Genomic DNA, 22,136 nt, shown 5'->3' on the forward strand with positions numbered 1-22,136 from the left:
TGCTGCTATGTTGTAGCATATATGGATAGAGCTTGAATATCGTCTCGATATCCTGAAGGCAAATAGATTGGCACGTGTAGAAGTAGTGTAATTGGCAATAAAACTTTGTAGAGATGTATAAAGGTAACCAAGGAAGTTCTGTCGCTTTTTCACTCACCACCTTCAAACCGATATGTCACCTAAAATGTACCTGCAAGATCAAAAATAATCCCCATCAGCATCTACGACCTTCTGCTAACTATCTGGAAGGCCATGGATGCCATCGCTGTAGAATTTGGTGGATCGTGAAGCGAAGAAGATACCAAGTGCATTTTGCACCTCTACTAGGGATTTGAACTGGCGTTCTCTGAGGGATTGTCCAAGGAATGGAACAGGTGATAATCGGACGGTGCAATGTTCGAGGAATATGGTGGATACAATAGTATTTCCCATCCAAGGCGCAGAATGGTGTCCCGGGTCATCCTAGCCACGTGAGGCTTAGCGTTGTCCTGTAACAAGAGGATCCCTTTGCGATTCAGAAGTGCTGGCTCCAGAGTTTTGAGTTTTTCTTGAACACGGCTCAACTGCTGACAGTACTCAGTTACATTGATCTCTGACCAGCTGGTAGCAGTTACCGGTGCACGATGCCGCGAGCAGTCCACTAAACACACAAGAAGACCTTCTGGTGCAGTGCTGATTTCGGCTGTTTTGGAACCGGTTCATAGGATGCTAACCAATAATGACGGCGCCGTGGAGCTTTGTATAGGACCCACTTTTCATCACATGTCAACACCCTGCACAGAAATTTTTCCTTCCTCAGACTTGACAGTAAAGAAACAAGTGTCTGCTCGTGTTGCTGTCTGGCAAGGAGTCAAATCATATGGGACCCATCGACCCAACTTGCAGTGCCTTCCAAGTTGAAGGAGGAGCTGCCGAATGGTTTCTCCACTCACACTGATTTGTGGTCCCAGTTCCTCACATGTCTGACCACTGTTCGCCTCAATTGCTGTCTAAAGATCTTCATATTGTACACGTGTTGGTGTTCCGGCCCGTGGTGTGTCTTCGAGTGTTTCGCCACCGTCCTTAAACTTGTTAAACCACCGCTGCACTGTCCGCGTAGTCACGACACCCTCACTAAAGGCCTGACATATCTTCCGCTCCGCTGCAGCGACGTTTGACCCTAATTTGAACTCGTACAGCATACAAGCCCTTACGACGCACTGTGGAGGTTCCATGTTCACTCTGTTCTCACGCAAGTTCACGATGTAAGTGAACTGCCACAACCAGGTAGTATGTTGGATATACCCACACCAATAACTGACCGTTGCCTTATCTCCATTGACATTCAACTCACGTTGTGAGGGCCATGGAACACAGACCTGCACGAAAAGCGACAGAACTTTCTTGGTTACTTTTATAGAACATATTGCAGAAAACCGCATGTCTCTATCTCGTATAGTTTACGAGCTATGTTTCATTGTAATGGTAGAGAACTTTGTGGACACTCCATATTATATACTCTATAAACAAAAAGCTTTACATTGTGTATTTATTTCTTTTTTCAGATCGACGAGTTCGTCAACCGTGGAATGGACTTGGAGCAGAGCTTGGCCACAGAAGAAGAACGTCTAGTGGAAACGATAAGAAGAGCGAGGATTGATATCAGTTCCTGTGTTCTGGATCTCCAGCTTGCTACTGTAAGTTGTCGCAGAACCAGTGAACACGAGGTCAGTATACTTGAATTGTTCAACATTGTATAATATTGTTGCATTAGAAATTAGTCTTTTTATCTGGATAATAACCTCATGTTTCTCATCATAAAAGATAAATATATGTGATTTAATGACAGTAATAAGGTGAAATGTAGAAAGCGATATTCTAACTTTCTTTAGAATTGCTTTATCTGGTCATTTTTTTTTTGTGTGTGTGTGTGTGTGTGTGTGTGTTTGTGTGGCGATTATTACAATAGTTAAACATATATAAACTTAACTATTGTGATGTTCTTAAAATAAATTAATACCATATTAAGAATTAAAACATCAATTAGAATCGTCAAATAGATTTTCGTGATACATTTTTTATTATTTTTAATAAATGATACATACTATTCAATTTGTCTGCTTGAGGTCCTTCGTGGCTAAGCGGTTAGCGTACGCACCTTTGGCGTGGGAGACCCTTGTTCGGTTCCCGGCGGGAGCTCATGTGGTTCGGATTCCACGTTAATCAGTAGGTCCCGTCTCATATAGCCTCGCTGCTGAAAGAAACGTTAAACTCAAAATCAACTCAACTCAACTTGTCTGCGTAAATCGATTCTTAATCTGAAGACCTAAAATTTCCCTGATATCCGTATTATACATATACACGTAACTTAATTCATGACTCCATTAATTTGGATACTCTTTCTGTGAGATTTTGTTGCCTATCACAACGTTTCTATTGCCTTGGTAGCTTGTAAATTTTGATACGAAAATAAATGAAATTTTGTTTAATATTTAGAAATGATTTCTTTCATATGAACCAATTATTAAAAAATACATGTCTTTGCTTATTCAATTTAGAATGGATTATTATTATTATTATTATTATTATTATTATTATTATTATTATTATTATTATTATTATTATTATTATTATTATTATTATTATTATTATTATTATTATTATTTTATTATAGAAAATTAAACTAAATTTACGTCCCATGATTATGCCCTTTAGGCTAAAGGAAACGGATCATTAGTGAAACTGAATGAATATGAGAAAACTGGTGGAATGAAAATGCGGAAGAACATTATGAAACTCTACGGACACGATGCTGTTCACACAGTCTGTGATCAAATCAGAGTCTCGTCTCACCAGAGGTGAGCGTTCTATCAGTGAGCTCTAGAATATTTAATTACTATTCAAATATTTAAAAATTCGTGTACGAGTATAGCAGAAAAATAGATGAATTCTTTCTCTTATATATTTGAACATAGGCACTTTCTCTTAAAACAAAATTGTTAAATTTCTTCAATGTTGCCACTTGTATTTCTTTCTTCTACGTTACCTTAAAGATTAATTAATATATATTTTTATTTATTTATTTATTTATAATTGTAAAAATATTAATAAAATAAATAAAATGAAATGAAATATTTGAGTTTTACGTCTCACGATATGCCGGCTAGGCTAAAGGAGAAGGTGATGATGAGAAATGAATAAAAATGGTGTAATGAAGAAAGTGGGAGGAAATGGGAGAACCCCAATGAAACTCATCCACACGGGAGTTGGGATCAAACCCGGGATCCCAAGCACCAGAAATGAACGCTCTACCACTGAGCCACCGCAGCCCCACAAATAAAATAAAATTTATAGATGTTTATACAGAGGTAATTATATGATAAGTTTCATTGTCACAGGTTTTAAGTTACTTACTCGCATTTTTAAAATTTCCAACTACTTTATTAGGGATGTAAGTGATTGGTACGGCTAAGGTTTAATATTACGAGATGCGCCTATAAAGGTACTCGAACTTAAGCAAGGGAGGCCCAAGTTCGATTCCCGCCGGGAGCTCATGTGGTTCGGATTCCACGTTAATCAGTAGGTCCCGTCTCATATAACCTCGCTGCTGGAAGGATCGTTAAACTCAAAATCAACTCAATTGAACCTAAAAAAAAAAATAAGTAAAATAACACTGGAAATACTTTTGTCTAAGATTTTTTATTAGTGCCTGTTTAAACCAGTTTTGTGCAATTTGTATTTGAGTAAACGTTCGACAAATGCACATAGTGTGATGTCGTTGTACAAAAGTTTTGAACGTCATGTTTGATCGCCCACCACAATGTACTTCAGAAAGGTGTTGTCCTGTACTGCAGTAGCCACCGAATCCTCATATTATTCTTTCTTATTGGCTTTTTTTTTTTTTTTTTTTTTTTTTTACTGTTCTGTTAAAAAATCAGAGACATTTGCAAAACAAACACACATCTTCCTCATTTTCAGGTCCTTCCTTAAAATTAACCAAAACTTTTCTTTGTTTATCTCGAACATGGTTGACAATTCCTGTGGAATTATATGTTTATCAAATTTCAACGATATTTCTCCATATTTACCTCATTTCTTGACGTTCAATGGAGTTGTGACCTAGTATCATCCACAACACTTTTGTATCTACATCTGCAACGTTTCAATAAAATATTTATCCAATTTGTAACAAAGCATAATGTTAGAATATTGCTCTATTTCGTTACACGTGTTTCGTACGATGACTTCACACTACATACATTTGTCACAGGCATATCCAGATACAGACTGCATCAAACTAACAGGAAGCTTAGACAAAGGTGTTTCCAGTGTTGTTATACTATGGTAATATTTTAAAGGGAGGCAGCTGTATTTGTTAAAGTTTATAGGGATACCTCGTACTTAAATCTTAAATAAATACAGATTAACTTTAAAAAAATGAGTATACACTTTGAGTAGACTTAACGCTGTAGAATTTTAATATATATATATATATATATATATATATATATATATATATATATATATATATATATATATATATATATATATATATATATATATATTTACATTATTATTAATTTTCTACGTTATTATTATTATTTTAGGAGGATAGTTCAACGGAGAGTTTCCACTCAATTGATTACCTGGATATGACGATAGAAAACAATAACCCGGATTTGACAGAAGACTCACTGGAGGAAGGGATCACTGGAGACAGACGGTACTCTAGTAGTAGTACCGGTAGCTGGATTACTGTTTCTGAGGTATGTCTGCATCAGTTTCTACTACTTTAGTACCTTGTAATTTTTATCTTAACATTTACGAAAATAAATGTAGCTTTATATGAACGAATTATCAGACTTCCATACTATGCTGTGCATAAATGTCGGAGTCTTATACAACAGTTCTTTCCGTCCGTCTGTCGAAAGATATCAGAACAAAAACGGTAAGAGATATCAAGAAGCAATTTTTCGCAAACACTCCTCTCTTAACTCTTTGTTCAAACCGGAAGAGGTTCAAATTAACCATTTCCTGTTTCAACGTTGGTTGCCATACAACAAAAATGGTAATGAACAGCAATAAGAGGTTTTCTGTAATCGATCATCGTCTTAAGAGAACATACCGTCCAACCTACAACACTCTACCAAAACCACAAGTGGTTGAAATTTACAAGTACTTCCGGTTTTAATACGACTCTCCATAGAACAAAAACAGCAAGAGATAGCAAATAATGGCTTTTTAATATGGATGGAGGAACAGGTCTTATCTTTGATCTTATTCCTCTGTTGGAACCAGTAGTTATAGAGGTACTACTTCAAGTTTAAGTATTAAATTTGTATAATTTGGAAGTCTACCGTAGTTTCACACGAAACTTGTTTGTTTAATAATATTTCGTTTATTTAATACAGTGGACCACAGTTCACGACTCCCTCTATTCGTCCACATATCGGTTCACGAATGATATTTCGGGCTATGAACACACATTTGTATCCATGCTATCAGTAGTGCTTTCAAGCATTTGTCATACACATTATTTGTCAGGGTGTTGTGTCCAAAAATTTCTTTGCATTTTTTTGTATTATTTTAGTCTTCATTATATCTAATTTAGGATAATTAAGAATATTTTCATTTATATCCTTCATCACAAAAAAAAAAACGCTTAAAAAGATAAAAACAAAAACACATTTCTGTGGCCAGAACAGATCAATTGTGTATATTTACATTAATTTAAATGGCAAAAATAATTTTAGCTCTTAAACAGCTTACGAAACGGATTAAATTCAGGACGCAAGGGTTCACTGTATTTAATATGAATATTATTTCTTATTCAAACATTTTATTTATTATATTCTGTATAGTTGTTAAATATATTTTTCCAGTGGTATACGCAGTATAAAATCAACGGGGAGAAGGGGGCTTCAAGGACTTTATTTCATATACTTTCAGGACTAGCGTGATTTCTATATACAGGATGTTTCAAAACAACACCGACAACGCTTAGGAGGTGATTCCTGACACCAAAATAAGACAAAAATATAGACTAATCTGGATGAACAAATGCTCCCTTTTGGAGTTATAAGCTGCCGAAAACGTGAAAAGAATGAACTTTAAAGATCCATAGCTCTAAAACTATTGGTCCTACCGTAGTAAGATCAAGACTTCACCTAGGAACTAATATGTGCGCTATTCAAAAATACATGTTTCAGAATCCAAAGGTACTCACGCAACTATTTTTATAGAGGGAGTTTAGCTACCGGCATATAATTTGAAGTGCTCACCAACTACCTCTATAAAAATTGTTGCAGAAGTACCGCACGATTCTGAAACTTGGATATTTGGGTAGAGCACATACTAGTTTCTAAATGAAGTCTTGACCCGATAGAGCTTTGAAGTGTTTTTTTTTTTTTTTTTTTTTTTTCACGTTTTCGGCAGCTTATAACTGCGAAAGGAAGCACTTGTGCAACCAGCTTGATATATACTTTTTGTCTTATTTTGGTGTCAGGAATCACCTCCCAAACACTGTCGGTGTTGTTTTGAAATAGCCTGTATATAGGGTGCGCAAAACAACACCATCAACGTTCATAAAGTGATACAGTATATCATTTGACGCTTTTACGTATTAAAAAACGTGAAATATACTGTGGCATATCACATCTCAGCGTACGTTATTTCTCAACACGAGTAACCACGGAGCTGGCGTTCCCTAATACGTCAGATGTCCCGCTTACGCATTCCGTATTTACTGTTGTCAAAGCTTACCTTTTCCCTACGTAGACTCACCTTTTAAGTCACAGTATATCTAAAAATTCTGGTGGTAGCATGTCTGGGATTTATGTTATGAGGGAATCCCTTGCACACACATTGTACATTACTAGAATAATGTATTTTGGATGCATATGCATAACTTCCTTTACACTGGTATGAACCACCACTCCACGGTCTCTCGTGTTCGAAATAACGAGTGTTGCAATATAGGTTTTCCATACTTTTGGGCAGCTTTAGCTGTAAAACTAAGACTTTTCTCCATAGGTCCATATGAATTTTCTTTTGTCTCGGGAATCACCTCCCAAACGTTGTAAGTGTTGTTTATTGAAACACTATATATATATATATATGAAGGAAAAAGTCCGAGGTTTAACCCCCCTCCTGAGCAAGATATTACGGAAAAATTAAAATTTACTATCTATGTTGGAAGTACATGTTTTTCGGTTTTGATATAGTATCGTCAGACATTTGGGGAGTCACTTGAATTACGAGGTTCTAACCTCCGAAAAAATCACATCGGAAGCCGATGCCCAAACCATGCTCAAGCTATCAGGCTGGTAACAGCTCATGGGCTGAGGCGATTTCTCATAATTGCGCTCCAACTAGGTTTCTCAAGAATTGCTAATGTGTTTAAAGTAATGTATTGTTGATGGTTGTCCATTTTATGTGACTTACCTCTGTTTTTCTTTCTTTGATTTAGCACTCATATGACAACAGTAGTGATGAGAGCTTCTGTTCTATACTTGACACTTCGACCTCAGTCATGTCATTGCATTCGCAGCCAGTGTCTGTACCATGGCTGAGAATGTTGTATGGCTATTCATCATACACCATCTTTGCCATTATCAACATGTCTGAGGCCCAGCGTGTCAGCGGTCTCAAGATTTTGTTGATAATGACCACTCCAGAGACTTCGGTCCTTGGAGTGTCCTTATCTTACCTAATAAGTTCTGAGAGGATTCGAATTGGAATGCCATGGCAAATCGTGGACTTGCCCGATTACGATCTCAGTGGCATTCCTCGAGAAGACTCTCCTATGACTAACTTCTTCAGAAGTGTGTATTGCTTGTGGCGAATCCTCCAGTTCCAGAGGTGGGGAACCCCAGCAATTGCACTTCCAGAAGTAGAGGTTCAGCTAGGTGAAGCTGAGGTTGAAGTGCAAGTGGAAGAAGAGGAAGGATCACACTCTAATGGCAGCCACAGAGAGGAAGAAGCCAGTGATGAAGAGAGGAGGCCTAAGGATGAAGAGAGGAGGCGTGTGTATGGCCCAGTTGTTCGACCGCCTCCCCGTTCCAGGTAATACTTCAAAGTCTTATTTATTCATATATATTATTTCTGAAAATGGTTGTGGGTTATGCACTTTTAGCGACCGTAGTATTTCTCATGCCCAGCTTGTTAGAGACCCGAGAATTATATTAATGGACTTAATAAAACTCAAAAACTTAATTGAAATTATTTACAATAAATTAATTTATTTTATTATTTGTTAGTGCACTAAATTGAATTTATGTTCACACGAATTCTAATTTCTTTTTTATCTTAGTTTATCTAGATTCCAAAGGATAAGAAGCTTAATCTTCCGGCGGAGACAAAGCGGAACGGTAAGACAATAAAATAGAAATTAATTTATAATCAGTAGTTTCTTATTTATTTTATTTTTTATTTATTTATATTTATGAAATTTATAAATTTTTTTTTTTTTTCTATTTGTACTAACGCTAAGTGTAAAAATTCTGACAAAAGGTATAAATTGTGAGTGTGAAGATATTAAGATATAACTTCTGAAGAAACTAAACTGACGCTCACAGTTCTAACTATTCGTTAATGCCGAAAAATTCAATACAAGCCGCCATCTTCTTCAGCGTATAATGGATCATTGCATCAAGAGAACCAGGACCCAAATATTCTTTGCAGATTGAAAAGTTTGAAGCAAATCATATATACTATTTCAAGCTATCAGGGAAAATGATGTTATCAGCTGAGCTTTATTAGTTAATACAAACTATTTACTGAACTAATTGGTTTTATTTTTATTTTTCACCATATTACCAGCAAGCATAACTCCACAGGTAAAAACAAAAAAAATCACAATACAGATGAAACCCCAATAATTAATTGAAACAGAAACATTTATGTATTATGAATTACCATATTTGCTACAAGCTATGTAATGTTAGATGTAAGCTTAACCATATCTGAAATATATATTTCTTTTAATTATGTGATGGAAACCATAAAATGTGATTGAAAAGAGCAATGTGTGTTTATGTAAATAAATAAGCTTCTGAAGAAAATGGAGGTTCCCATTGAAAATTTCGGTATTGACAACTGGTATTTAGACGCATTCCGGAGTTTAATTTAATAGTTGGTTAGGATATAGTTTAACTCAGTTTTTTTTCCTTCGCTGCTACCTCTGAAAAGGAAGAAGTGAAATTGTCATCCATACTTATAGTTCGATCTTCTATTACAGAAATAAAGCGAAATCCACTAATCAATTGTACCTTAACCCAATTCTAGAATACTCTTAGCGTTTAATGAAAAAAAAAAAAAAATGTTCACAGATGAGAAATACACCAATCGATAGAACAAAATGATATGTGCGACTGTAAAAGGTCATGCGTAGTTTTTGAGAAAATGGAGGGAAAAAATAATTAATTTATAAACTTAAATAATTTATCCTGTACGAGAGCTTATTGAGGTAAAACGTTAAAGTAACCTTTCATTAAGCTTTTCATTAAGACATAGATTCTTAATGAGATATAGCCCGAAATTATCATGAACTCTTAAATTTTTTATTTTTATTTAACTAATATATTGTCCAAAAATAAGGCATTGGCGCAAATCCCCTCAATCTTGGAGTTGGAGGGAATGTCCCCCCAATAATCCGATTTGAAATGTGTATTTTTGGGGGTGAGGAGAAGAAATATGATATTATTTGTGTCCGACTGCTACAAAGGAAAGAGAGATTAAATTGATGTTCCTTGCTGTATAATATACAACAGGTTCACCTCGAAAATCAGATTCATCTACCGTAATATGAGTCTCTGTCTCCCCCCACCCCACCCTTCCAGAATAAGCCTCAAATTGCCCGCCTCCCAATGTTGAAGACACTTGTGCTCCCTTGATCCTCCACAGCATTATTTTTCTACTTCATAACTATTTTGAACATCGCTTAAAAAAAGGAACGGTATTACCCGTCCCCCCCCCCCCCCCTCCAATGTTGAAGACAGATTTGCGCCGATGGATAAGACATACATAAATCGATAGATCCCTTGGAAATGAACGAAATAATATGCTTTAAGCTAAATTCTTATGCTTAGTTTTTGGGAAAATCGAAAAAAAGGAAGATACTAACTTTTGTGGCGCTAAGAAATGTGTCGTTCTTTACCAATAATAAATGACTGTTTTTAATATGCTGGAAGAAATAATACTACACATGTGGCAAAATTCACTTGAAGTAGGAGATTGTACTTATTGTTGACACAGCACTGTTTACGCATATACTGCTGAATTCCTAGCTGTTAATGCTGTTTATATGCAACTAGAGATATTACGTAGGAAATAAAAGTACAGGGGTATTGTTACAAGTAAGATGAGTCATTGATGAAACAGATTTGGACTGGAACTAAAATAACTTGATTTATATTTCGTAGGAGGAAGCAACACGAAAACGGACCACTCCACCACCAACTGAGGAACGAAGTCATCCCACCTCTCCTCCTGAGACCTCGCAGATGGATCGTGAGACGATGGTCAAAGAAGTTTTCGTGGAGGAGATCAAGGAGGTAAACTGATTTATTATTTATTTATTGATTGATTGATTCCAATAATACTAATAACAGTATTAGATTGAAGTCATGCAAAAGCTTATTTTAATATTTAGTTTGCAAAACTCGCCGATGTTGAGATAAGCCTAGAATTAAAGTCGATGTTTAGAATACTCGGATGTTGCTTTCTTTTTAACCCAACAATCGGCACGTGTATAATACCCTTGGTGTAACCACGTTTTTACCAGTGCGTTGCATCCCATTCTTCTAAAGGCTTTCCTACAAGAAGTTATTCTCAGAGGTGAGATACGAGTTTCAGCAAGGAGGTAGTTTCTTTTATCTGTAGTTACGTTGTTTATTAAACTGAATGCCTTAACTCTCAGCAATAACTTTAATTATTTTTCTTGCCTCCTTGATGATTTGATGAATTTCTGCTTTAGGAAAACCTTGACTATCTACAAACACTTGAAAATTATTTAATGTGGTGTTAATCATCTCTTTGAAAGCTGGAAAGGAAAGGAAAATAAATATATTAGATTCTCAAGAACAATACTAATTTTTTCTTTTTCATAAGTGCTCCTCTATTAGGTGGAGAGGTGATTTTAACAACCAGTTCGGGCGAATCAGTGCGAACTAGCTGAATGACATCACTGATACTGATTTTTTTTTTCCGAAACGCAAGTAGCTTAGAATTATCATTATATATAGTTTTCTATATGAAATTTCAAGAATAATAAATAATGCTTCTCTATTCTCATTAAATTTCTATTGTTTTATTATAGCACGAACGGCAACAGGAACCAAGACCGAGAAAACAGCGACAAGAGGTGACCGAGAGGTCACCGCGAGAAGTCGATGATGATAATCTGAGGGAACACCCAGTTCAGGAGCCGCCGTATCCATATCCCATATCTTGGCGAAGTAGACTTCTCTGTGTAATCAGTTGTGCAGCTAGATGCGTTGTCGCCCCGTTTTCGGCTTGTTTGGGCTATGAAGTGGACCCGTGCGACAATTGGTGTAAGTTATTTTCATATTTTAATCTGTACAAATTAGTGTTATCACCATAAGAGTTATGATCATTAATCTTTATGAGTTAATCTTTTATGTACCAGTATACAAATGTTTACTTGGTTACACGGTGAAACCATCTTATAGCACTGATTACTGATGTTATCCATTGAACTGAAATGCAACTAATTCATACCTAGTCCAGTAGATTGCAACTTTTTGTGGTAAACAAGTCTAGTTGTCTATATTCATTTATTTCAAATTATATAAATATATTTTAATCATTTAAGTTTTCTCTTGGTGAACGTGACTTCCTTCGAAATTGCAAAAGAACTTTTCGTATTTACTGACACGTAACATCGTGACCCATCTGTCAACAGAGATCAAGCAACCTACTTCTTTCACCCTCCATTTTTTTGTTGACACAATGTTGTATGTATCAAAATTCGAAATTGTCTTGATCATAGCGATAAGTAAATGGCAGTTTTCCTCGTTTAATAGTCGCAGTTGGATTTTCGCATTTAAAAAAAAAAATAAAATAAAATAAAATAAATAAATAAATAAATACAAAAAGTGCTACTATTACGCAAGTGAACACGGTAGTTTGATTATGAACGTTTAGGTCATTAGCGAAGCCATGACTATTTATATGTCGGTCTTACTCGACTTTTGCCCGAATATCACCTATTTTTTGTGTGATTGGATGCCTACTGTGAGGAGCATCTTGGATATAAAAATTTCCACAAAGAAAGTGACTTGTTATCTTATCTTGCCCGTAAACAGCAGAAATTTCTTAACAGGTCTGTGCAATATTTACACCTTTACTGAAATAAAATTGGAAAATGTAGCGCAGTTTTGCGGGATCTTCACGGTGCAATACCTTACGTCTAACTAACTTGATGGCCTATGGAACCCGGAGGGTCAATGCCGCGTTCACAAGCCAACTAGATCCAGCTTCTGTTTTGTATTCCTATTTCTGCGAGATCCATTTTAATATTGCCCTCCTATCTGCGCCTAGGTCTTCCTAATGGTCATTTCCCGATTGATCTTCCAGTCAAGTCTTTGAAAGCGTTCCTACTTTCTTCCAGCCTGGCTACATGACCTGTCCACCTGACCCTCTTAGATTTGATGACCCTAACAATGTTTAGTAAACCGCATAAATTATGTAGTTCCTCGTTATGAAGTTTCCGTCATTCCGCTTTCACGTTCCTCTTCGGTCCGAATATTCGTCTCAGGATCTTGTCCTCAAATATTTGCAATATATGTTCTTCCCTCAGAGTAAGCGACCATACAGCATGACAGGCATGATTATCGTTTTATATATTTTAAGCTTCAAATTCCTCGACAGAATTCGCTACGACAAGAGATTTTGAGCTGAATAATAAATAAATATAGATTTTGAACTGAATAAGTACGAATTCCCAACTTTTAGTCTACATTTAATTTCTTCGTGAATATGGTTTCCGTCTATTAATATTGATCCTAGATATTTGAAAGTATCCTCTTACGTCTATTTGTAAGAATCCCATCACTTATACATCTACTAGCTTCAACTGTGAAATGACCTTAGGCCGGACACGCTGCGACTTATATACCCAGAGACTTGAGACACTAGGCCCATTTCGTACGCGAAAAGCCTACTGTATTAGAGATACCTTATATAATACTGTGTTCAACGTGTAACTTCCCTCTAAATATCATTAGTCCCCATGAGTACTAATAGTTCCCAGATGAACCCAAGTACAAAAACTGAAATTAGAAATAATGCTATTTAAATTGTATCAAATATAATAATTCAAATCCTCATTATTTTTATATTTTTGTTCATTTTAGATCAACGAGAGGAAAGAAGAAGAAGGTGGGAAAGACAATTTGGAAACAGGGATCTTCCTCCCAACTTACTTCATCTCCGCCATGAATCTCAGTGTGGCCGCTGCTTCAAGTTTTATTTTTGCCCCTGCTGCTGCTGCATTCCTTGGTGCGACGATGAGCGAGAGTGCTTCCTCTAAAGAGGAATTGAGGTAAAAAGATAAGAATATCTAAACATAATATATCTTTCGTTTTATCAATTCGCTTTAATGTCCTTCCCTGTATTATGTATTTGTAAGTCTTCGATATTTCTCTTTGACATCTGTGTCTCGGATTTTCTGTATTACTTGTCTGCAGTTATGATTTCGGGTAATTTGACGGACTCTCAACTCGGCGACTTTTGAGAAATATTTCATCTTTTTCAATCCTTTAGGTTGTCATTTTGCAGAAGGGTTAAGTATTATGTTAAGATTAAATACATCTTTATTACCTATCTTTTTGCCTCAGAATATTCCAGTTCCTCACGAACTAAAATTACATCCATTAGACCAAAGGATGATTTGTATATATGTGTATATAATCTATGTAATAATTGTAGTTATTCAAAATTCAATAGTAAGCTTTTGCTAATTCTCAACAAGTCGTTTTGTAGAATCTAATGCAGTGAAACCTCACAATAACGGACACCTCCACAATACAGACAGATTTTTTTTTAATCCCGTTAAAACTGTTTGTATTATAATAGGACAGGAGCCTCAGCAGTCTTCTTTTCCCCTAATGCTTTAGTAAGCTCTTTGTTCTATACATATTCAGTACAAAAAGTGCTTCTTTCAATTAAAAAATAAAACTTGGTCACGCTACAGTAAACAGAAATTCTCTTCTCTACAAAACATCTTTCAAATTCAATCTCAATAAATTGGTAAACCACCACACACAACATTCTTCATTTTCCTGTGCATCTATCCAAACTAAATTGCTTCCTGGCGTTACTCCTTCAACACTTTCTATGGTGGAGAACCAATTATAAGACCAAGAATTCTACATGAAATTTCTTTTCTTCCCTGAAAAAGTCACTACTTGTGTTTCCCTTGGTACTTGTATCTTCCCCTGCAACCCTACATAAACACATCTTTTCAATGATACTTCTATTTGTTTACAAAACGAATTCCTGCTTTACTCCCCCAACAATTGGAACATGTCTTCTCTGTAACTGTCAACTTTCATTTACAGACAAATAGTTACGTCCTATCAATGCCCGTTATTCAAAGGTATCACTGTAGTAGGAAGATTTCTGCATGAAATTTATATTGTATTGAGTTTATAACAGTATTTAATGATTATTGTTACACTTTTATTCTTCAAGAAAACAAAAATCATCATTACTTAACCTCAGAAGATCAAAGAATGTTTCAAATTCTTTCATATAAGTTTCATATAGAACCAGTAGTACAGGACTTGTTCCAACGATTCAAGTGAAAAATGTTGAGTCATCCTTCCTACATCATTGGCCTGTCACGTTGGGATCTTCACAATTCGGTCTGCTGAAGAAGCCACTAAGGTGACAGGTTTTGATGAGATGACATTTCACATATGATGAAATAAAGGCCACCGTACAACAGTGGTTCAAAGACCAACCTCCCGAATTCTGTGTGGAGGGATTTAAACACTATCACAATTGGACAAGTGCCTGAATGTGTTGGGTTGACTTCTGAGAAACATACTGACTCTGAGTTACATTAAATATTTCAGCGACTATAGATTTTAAATACAAAAGAGGACTATAAAATTATCTAGTACATAGTGTTAAAAATTCAGGTCAATGTATTTACACATGATGGTGCTACACTTACCAAAAGAGTTTCATTTATTGTAAAAGTTAAAAATGGTTACGAATTTCAAGCCTCAGACTTAGTGATCGAAAGTTGAGAATCCCATCACTCAGTTTGAGGATAACCTAAAAGGAGCAAGCTCTACCTTGCCATTTACATCATTTTCATGTAATACAAATATTCCAACTGTTTCTTTACACAATACATATGCACTGTTATAGACTCAATATAGAAATCAGTAAAAAAATTAAAAAATAAAAAAAATATAAAAAGCAAAAAAAATGTAAAATTTAAAAAAAAATAAAAAAAATAAAAAATATGAAGTAGGTAGAAAGTAGTGTTAAAGTAGAATAGTTGTGTAGAAGTAAAACGTAGTGTAGTAGTACCGTAGAACATGTATATAATATAGAAATAGAAAATATATTGAGTAATGCAGAAATCTGAGAAACAAAAGGAAAACAAAAGTAAAATAGATTCCAAGCGAAGTAGAAAAAAGAAAGAAAGAAAAAAAATGATTAATCCTAAGTACAAGTCAGGAGAAAATGAATAATTTGCTAAGCGTCATAACATCAATTTTGCTCCTTTTTCACAACTGGATTTCTGACAATCCTACATAGAACTAAAAATTAACTGCCTTTGCATACATTCAATAGAATTCTCTGAGGCCATATTTTATTTGTTGACATAGTGCTTAAAACATCAAATATATCAGAGATCAACAACAATCAAGATAATGTATCAGAATAATGTCCTTTAAAAGTTAGAAAACACATTCCAACGGAAATGTGCTAGATGCACTTTGTGAAGCATTGCACAATGAGAGCAAATTTCTTCTTCAATTTACTTAAACAGACAAGCAGATTTATACTTCGTTTTCCTAAAATTCATCCCTCACGACGTACTTTATCGATACAACGTCTGGTGGATCTTACAAGGTTTTGTTTAAGAAATAGATCGATGTTTTTCAAGCAGTAACGGATCCGTGGAATGAGCTGAACCGGGTTTGTAGTATATCATCTCTTAGCATTGAAAGCAGCCTTCAAAACTGTCCAGAAATTTTTCGATGGGTTGAATTTCTGGAACATTAGCTGGGTTACCTTGTTTCGCTACAAATTAAGTTTCTTATGATTGAGATGTTCAGTCACAATTTTGGGTTAATGCGCGGACGCTAGATCAGGCCAGAACACATATGTCCCTGGTTCATAATTTGCACGTATGTACGGTGTTAGTCTATACTTAATGCACTGTACCAGGTACGTCTGGGCATTGATAGCAAATCCAGATCAACGCAACAACGTACCCACAATAGGGTTTCCTTTGATTCCCTTCTCACCGTCAAACAAGGTCACGATAACACCACTTGTTCCTGTATCTGTTGGTGCACTACTGGCTCATCGTCCTGATAAGTCTGCCGCATTTCATGTACCACGCGAGACAGGTGCTGTCCTCTAGAAGTTTTGTGCGTATTTATATTGAACACACTTTACTGTGTGACAGTAACATCGGCATCATTTTATGAAAACTGATAAACCTTCTCTTGACACCATTCTTTTTCTTTATGACCTCTTTCTCAAACATCGATTTCACTATCAATGTATGTAGCATATCTTCCAAATCACCTTCTCAAAATAACGGCATCTAGATATGATTCTTTTCTAAATAATTGACCTTATCAATTGGTATTTCGCATGATATTATGTCTTCCCGTCATGCTTGAAGCTGCACATGCTTCTTCACTATAATGTATTTGTAGGTCATCCTAAAAGCCATTTATCTTTTATTCAAATTTCTATTCCTATTCCGTGCGTATCGTCAAATTCTTATGCTATGCAAAGAGCTTTCATGAGAATGTCCACGTGTTCTATGGCACTCTTTGAATGGTAGATTGGAGTACATAATACGGATACATCTTTTCTCATGATCATTGTACTCTAGGGTTAATTTCCAAAAAGCATTAGGATTAGATTGTAGAAATATAGTATAGTGTAGACTTCATATCAATATTAGTTAATTAAAGAATAAAAAGTTTAAAATTAAAGTATTTGTTGTAATAAAATAAATATTAGATTAATTGAAAAATGGAAATCATTACGCTTGGAATAGATGTGAATCATATATTTCGTAAATCTTGACAAATTTTACATTCTACACTGCTTGACAAACTTAAAAAAATATGCTTACTAAAATTAATTGGCATATTTTTGGTGAATTTCTTTTGTTTCGATTTTCATGGTGTATATTCCATTACTTAGAATTAATTAAAGACCATAATAAACGCTGTTGTAATAAATTAAACAAGCTGAGACTGCCTTCCGTGTTCCCGCTATTTCACCCTATGACAGTGTTTCCATTTTCCATGAACCATCAATATTGCCAAGTACCAAAATTAACATCCTTCTATTTTTTATTTATCACGAGTTCTTTGTTGTTTATGTAGATCACTCTCACAATTTACCCCATCTAGCATCAACAAGAAGAGGAAAGACTTACATCTAATACTCTTTGACAGTTATGGAACGTTTAGCCTTTACTCCACGGGGAATCCAATTTTTCTTACGTAACTTTATAAACAAAACATTCATGTCGGCAATACCTTCACATATTTCTCTAAGACGACTTCGTGGCCAAACAATAATAAAATTGAACTTTAAAATAATTTTAATCGAGACTAATTTACATGCAAGTTGAATATTCAAATTAATCAAACGTGTGCGATCAAAATAGTTGCACAATGATTTCAAACGATCTTCCTTTATACCAAAATGTGAATTCTTATTGGAGCTTCCTCTGCTAAATATATTTCAGGCACTCCGAGTTTACCAGTTAACCTTCCATTCTTTCTGGGATGATCTTCTTGTTCACCAAGCATAGGTTGGTGGACAACATGTAAATTTTAAAGCTTTTCTCTCGCTTGGGATTTTATACTTTGATAATGTTTCTTCTTCGTAGCAGCATTTAGATAATCTATCCTTGGTCTTTCTCTTCCGGGTTTTCCTTCTGCCTTTTCCTCTATTAGCACGATGATCCAATCGGAGTGCTGAATAATATGGCCAAGCATGCTGTTTCTTCTTTTTCCTATTATCTTGATGATCTGTCGTCCTTCATTAGCTTCCTTTAGTACGTCTTCATTTCTTTTCCTTTCGGTCCATGATATCCGCAGCATTCTGCGCCAACATCACATTTCAAATGCTTCCAGCTTGGATATTTCAGCTTTTCTCAATGTCCACTTCTCTGATCCGTAAAGCGCCATGCTCCATACCAGAGTCTTAATAAATCGTTTACGAAATTCCAACGACATATTTCTTGAACTCCCCAAGCTCCATGATTATTTATCCAATAAAGAGCAACCGATTGTTCTGAGTTATAATATATCTGGTTTACATTTAATAAATTGAATTGTTAGTTCTGAGCTGTAAATCAGTAGCTTTTTCAATAATCTCCAACATGACAGCACACACTTTTCTTTATATATATAAAGAATGTACATACAATTTTTACTAAAATTACAAAAAGCATGAATTTTCTAGAAAGGCCATTTACAAATAGTTTCTGATAACACTAAAAATTGTTTTTATTACTTGTTAAATTTCCTAGATTCTTTCAGAAAAGCTGATGAGTCCCAATAACTATTGCAAGCTTTCTTCCAATAATAGTTTTGGAATCACCATCACAAATAAAGATTTATGCACAATAGGCGAAATAGCTATGTTTCTTCACGGATTTTTCCACTAAAAGTCTTATTTCTAAATAATAATAATAATAATAATAATATAAATAAAAGAATAAAATAAAATAAAGAAAAAGAAACACAAAATTAATAACTGAAACATAAGGGATCAAAAGTTTATGCACAATAGGCGAAATAGTTCCCTTTCGTGACTACGTAAACATTATATAAAGAACCAAATAAAGAAATTAAAATCACACACTATCTGTAGTGCATCATTGAGCTTAGAGCCCTTACATATATTCCTGTGCTCATTACTCGAACTTGGTTTAGTTAACAATGTTCTTCTCAATAAAAGCGAACATATCCTTGTTGGCTACTGGCGTTATATTTGTTTCAGTTATTTCTTTTGTAATCCGTGGAAACATCGATGTACTTTTCACTAGGAAAGGACTGCAATTCACATCAAACGTGACTCCTATAGTCTACAGTACCATTTCGTGGTTGAGTGGTTCTTTGATTGCGCCTAATATCGGGTTCGACCCTGAGTAGTTGTTCGGATGCCTGTCTAATATTGTCCAGATGCTGCAAAGGGATGTTGATTTTCAATCAATCGTCGATCAGAGAGATGTTAAAAATCGTAATAAATCATTTTCATTCGCTGAGATTTCTTCTCCTTCTTATGTTACACATTTCACCAGGGTGCTCACTTAACCGTGGAACCTTGAATTTCATTATCAAATCTCAAAAATCTAGAAAGTTTTCAAATGAATAGGAATAGCTTATCAAAAAAAGTAAAAGTCAAAAGAAATGCTATTCTTTTAGTATTTTTCTGTTTCTTGTATAAACAGTTAACATAAGGCTTAATGAAGACAAGTTTAGTTATTCCATTGCAACATGCCAACCTTCAGACGATTTTTGTTGACGTTGTGCGGTCAGTAAAGATTAATTTTATGAACTTCCCTACCGTAAATCTTGGACCATAAAACATGCAGAAGCACTGAATTCGATTATTTAGTTTGAATGGGAACCCTGTACGAGTGACAGAATTACTTCTGTTATAGGGCCCAGACACTATCAGTTCTAACTGATCAGTCCAACTGAGCTAGAAACTTACTTAACCGATCCTACGATGAATTAAACTGACAGTGTGTGGAGTACCGTCAGTTAATCGAGTTCAGTCCTTCAGTTTCATCGAAGGTTCTATGGAGTGCACTTCTAAGATCCCTGAAGTACCAAAGTATTGGAACGTACACTTCCTCACCTCCAGTCCCACATTTCTTGGATTCGTTCACTTTCCACAGGTCCTCCCTAAATGCCAACAGTAGGTTGTTTATTTTTTTTAATAACAGTATCGCGTGTCTCCTGAACTTCCAACTCTTTTAATTTTGTAAATAACATATCATATGCCTCCCCTCTTTTATACCTATTCGCATAATGCACATGGTGCATGTTCCAAAGTTCGGGATGAGCACGGTAGGCTTCAGTAAAAGCCAACAATGCCTTACTTTTACAAGCTATCATGATGAAAGAACCTGAACTGAGACAACTTTGTGTTTCCTTCAGTTAATAGCGTAGTTATAATAGCAAAAGACGGTTGGTTTGTTCAGTCCAAAATAATCGTTCTTCGGTCCAAATAACCGCATGAAGAACTGACTGAACTGAGTGAATTCCTTTAGTTCGCAGTTTTTCCTTCAGTTGTGACGTCATGATCAGGTTTTCCTTCAGTTAAAGTGATATTGTATTCTTTCTCTAAACAGTCATGTTGTGAAAGATAAGCCAAATCTTGGTGAAATTTGAGTGGAACAATTCTTTTCCATTACAACTGTGAGTGATAAATTATACACTCATTCTCATTCTGTGGTAGTACTTGTATGATTCTTTCTTCTAAAAAAATCTCTAGAAAATATTATAATCTTCGTCCTTCTTCTAATAGCTTCGGTTATCTTTACATGTCTAATTTCAGCTGTTTCTTTGTCTTCAAGTGGTTGCATAAGTTCTCAAACGTCCTCTTAACTCATATTGATACATAAAGTGTCTTCAAATGTCTGAAAATCTCTTGATTTTTCGAGCGTCTTAACTACTATAGCACCAATGATGCATTACGTTTCATAATTTTCACAAATCCAAAATACTATAATAAACAGTTAACCTGGAAGTCAACATTACACTTTTACTCTGTTCATTAACATAGTAATTTTGTCAAGCAGTGGCACATAAATGTACATATTTATTATATATTTTTTAAATAAATAAAATCCCCTTCCTGTGGGACGCCTACACGTGCAAAATGATATCTATTGAATTCTGTTCAGTAGAAATCTGTTGCAGCGAGGCAGTTTGTGCAGTTATTTAAAAGTAAATAAAGAAAACCAATAATCAGATAGTGGTTTCCTTTGGACAACAAAAAAGAATTTATTCTCCAGTTTGCATTCATACGTATAACATCAAAAAGTAATCTGATAGATATTATTTCGTAAAAAAGATAAATTAGTATATTCTACTACTATCTTTTGGCTGTTGCTTATTAGAAATTAGAAATTGTACTACTATCTGTTTGCTGTTGCTTAATAATAGTTGTGCAGTGTCTCGTGGCGAAGGGGGTGTCCAGGAATAGCTCCTCTTCATATGATGACGCTATCCCTGGGGCGAAGGGCCCACTAGAGGTAAGAGGTAATTAATATAGTTATAATTAGTATATTTTTAACTAAGTTTAGTTCATAAGCATTGAATGAATTTAGTACAGTGTATTTTTTTATTTTTTAATGTAAGCGTAAGAGAATTCATTGAAAATATTTTGATATATATATATGTGTGTGTACATATTTTCATGTTAGAATTTATTCTAAATATTTATCTGTGTTTGTTCTGTGAATAGATAATTATGAAATGTTCATATGATTACGCTACTGCGTAATTGTATATTTAAATGTGTTGGTTTGTTCGTTCATATTTTTTACAATTTCAATTTGTATATATCAATGTTTTTGTTTAACTAACTTCTTTGTTAACTTTTCTAGTTATCACTAATATGGTTTAGTACTTAACTCAAATGTTCACTCCTGCTTTTAAATATTGAATGTACCTTAACAGTGAATTTTGTAAAGTAAGTAATTAAGTTGGCAAAGCAGGATAGTCTGTGATAACCTTTCTGTTGGAAAGAAAAACAAACATTGTACTTACGAAGATGTAAACAATATCTTAACAAGATATTGTATTTTGTTTTGTAATTTGTTGATGTTGTGTTATTACTATATAAGCACACACGAGGGCTATTTTTTCAATCTCTAGTAAAGTACAAATAAGCAC

The 22,136-nt window shown here is 34.9% G+C and overlaps 1 protein-coding gene across 1 annotated transcript; it reads left to right on the top strand.

Moving 5' to 3' along the window:
• Positions 1-1,053: 1,053 nt before the first annotated feature.
• On the top strand, positions 1,054-13,878 carry LOC145691902 (uncharacterized). The gene is made up of 7 exons (XM_081767208.1): positions 1,054-1,706; positions 4,587-4,745; positions 7,448-8,043; positions 8,291-8,348; positions 10,401-10,532; positions 11,297-11,531; positions 13,356-13,878. The coding sequence occupies exons 1-7, from the start codon at positions 1,569-1,571 to the stop codon at positions 13,529-13,531; spliced, it is 1,494 nt and encodes a 497-aa protein (XP_081623334.1). The 5' UTR covers positions 1,054-1,568; the 3' UTR covers positions 13,532-13,878.
• Positions 13,879-22,136: the final 8,258 nt, after the last annotated feature.

Source organism: Thermobia domestica, chromosome 8 (genome assembly GCF_964235325.1).
Source record: "Thermobia domestica chromosome 8, izTheDome1.hap1.1, whole genome shotgun sequence".
NCBI classification, from domain to species: Eukaryota; Metazoa; Arthropoda; class Insecta; order Zygentoma; family Lepismatidae; genus Thermobia; species Thermobia domestica.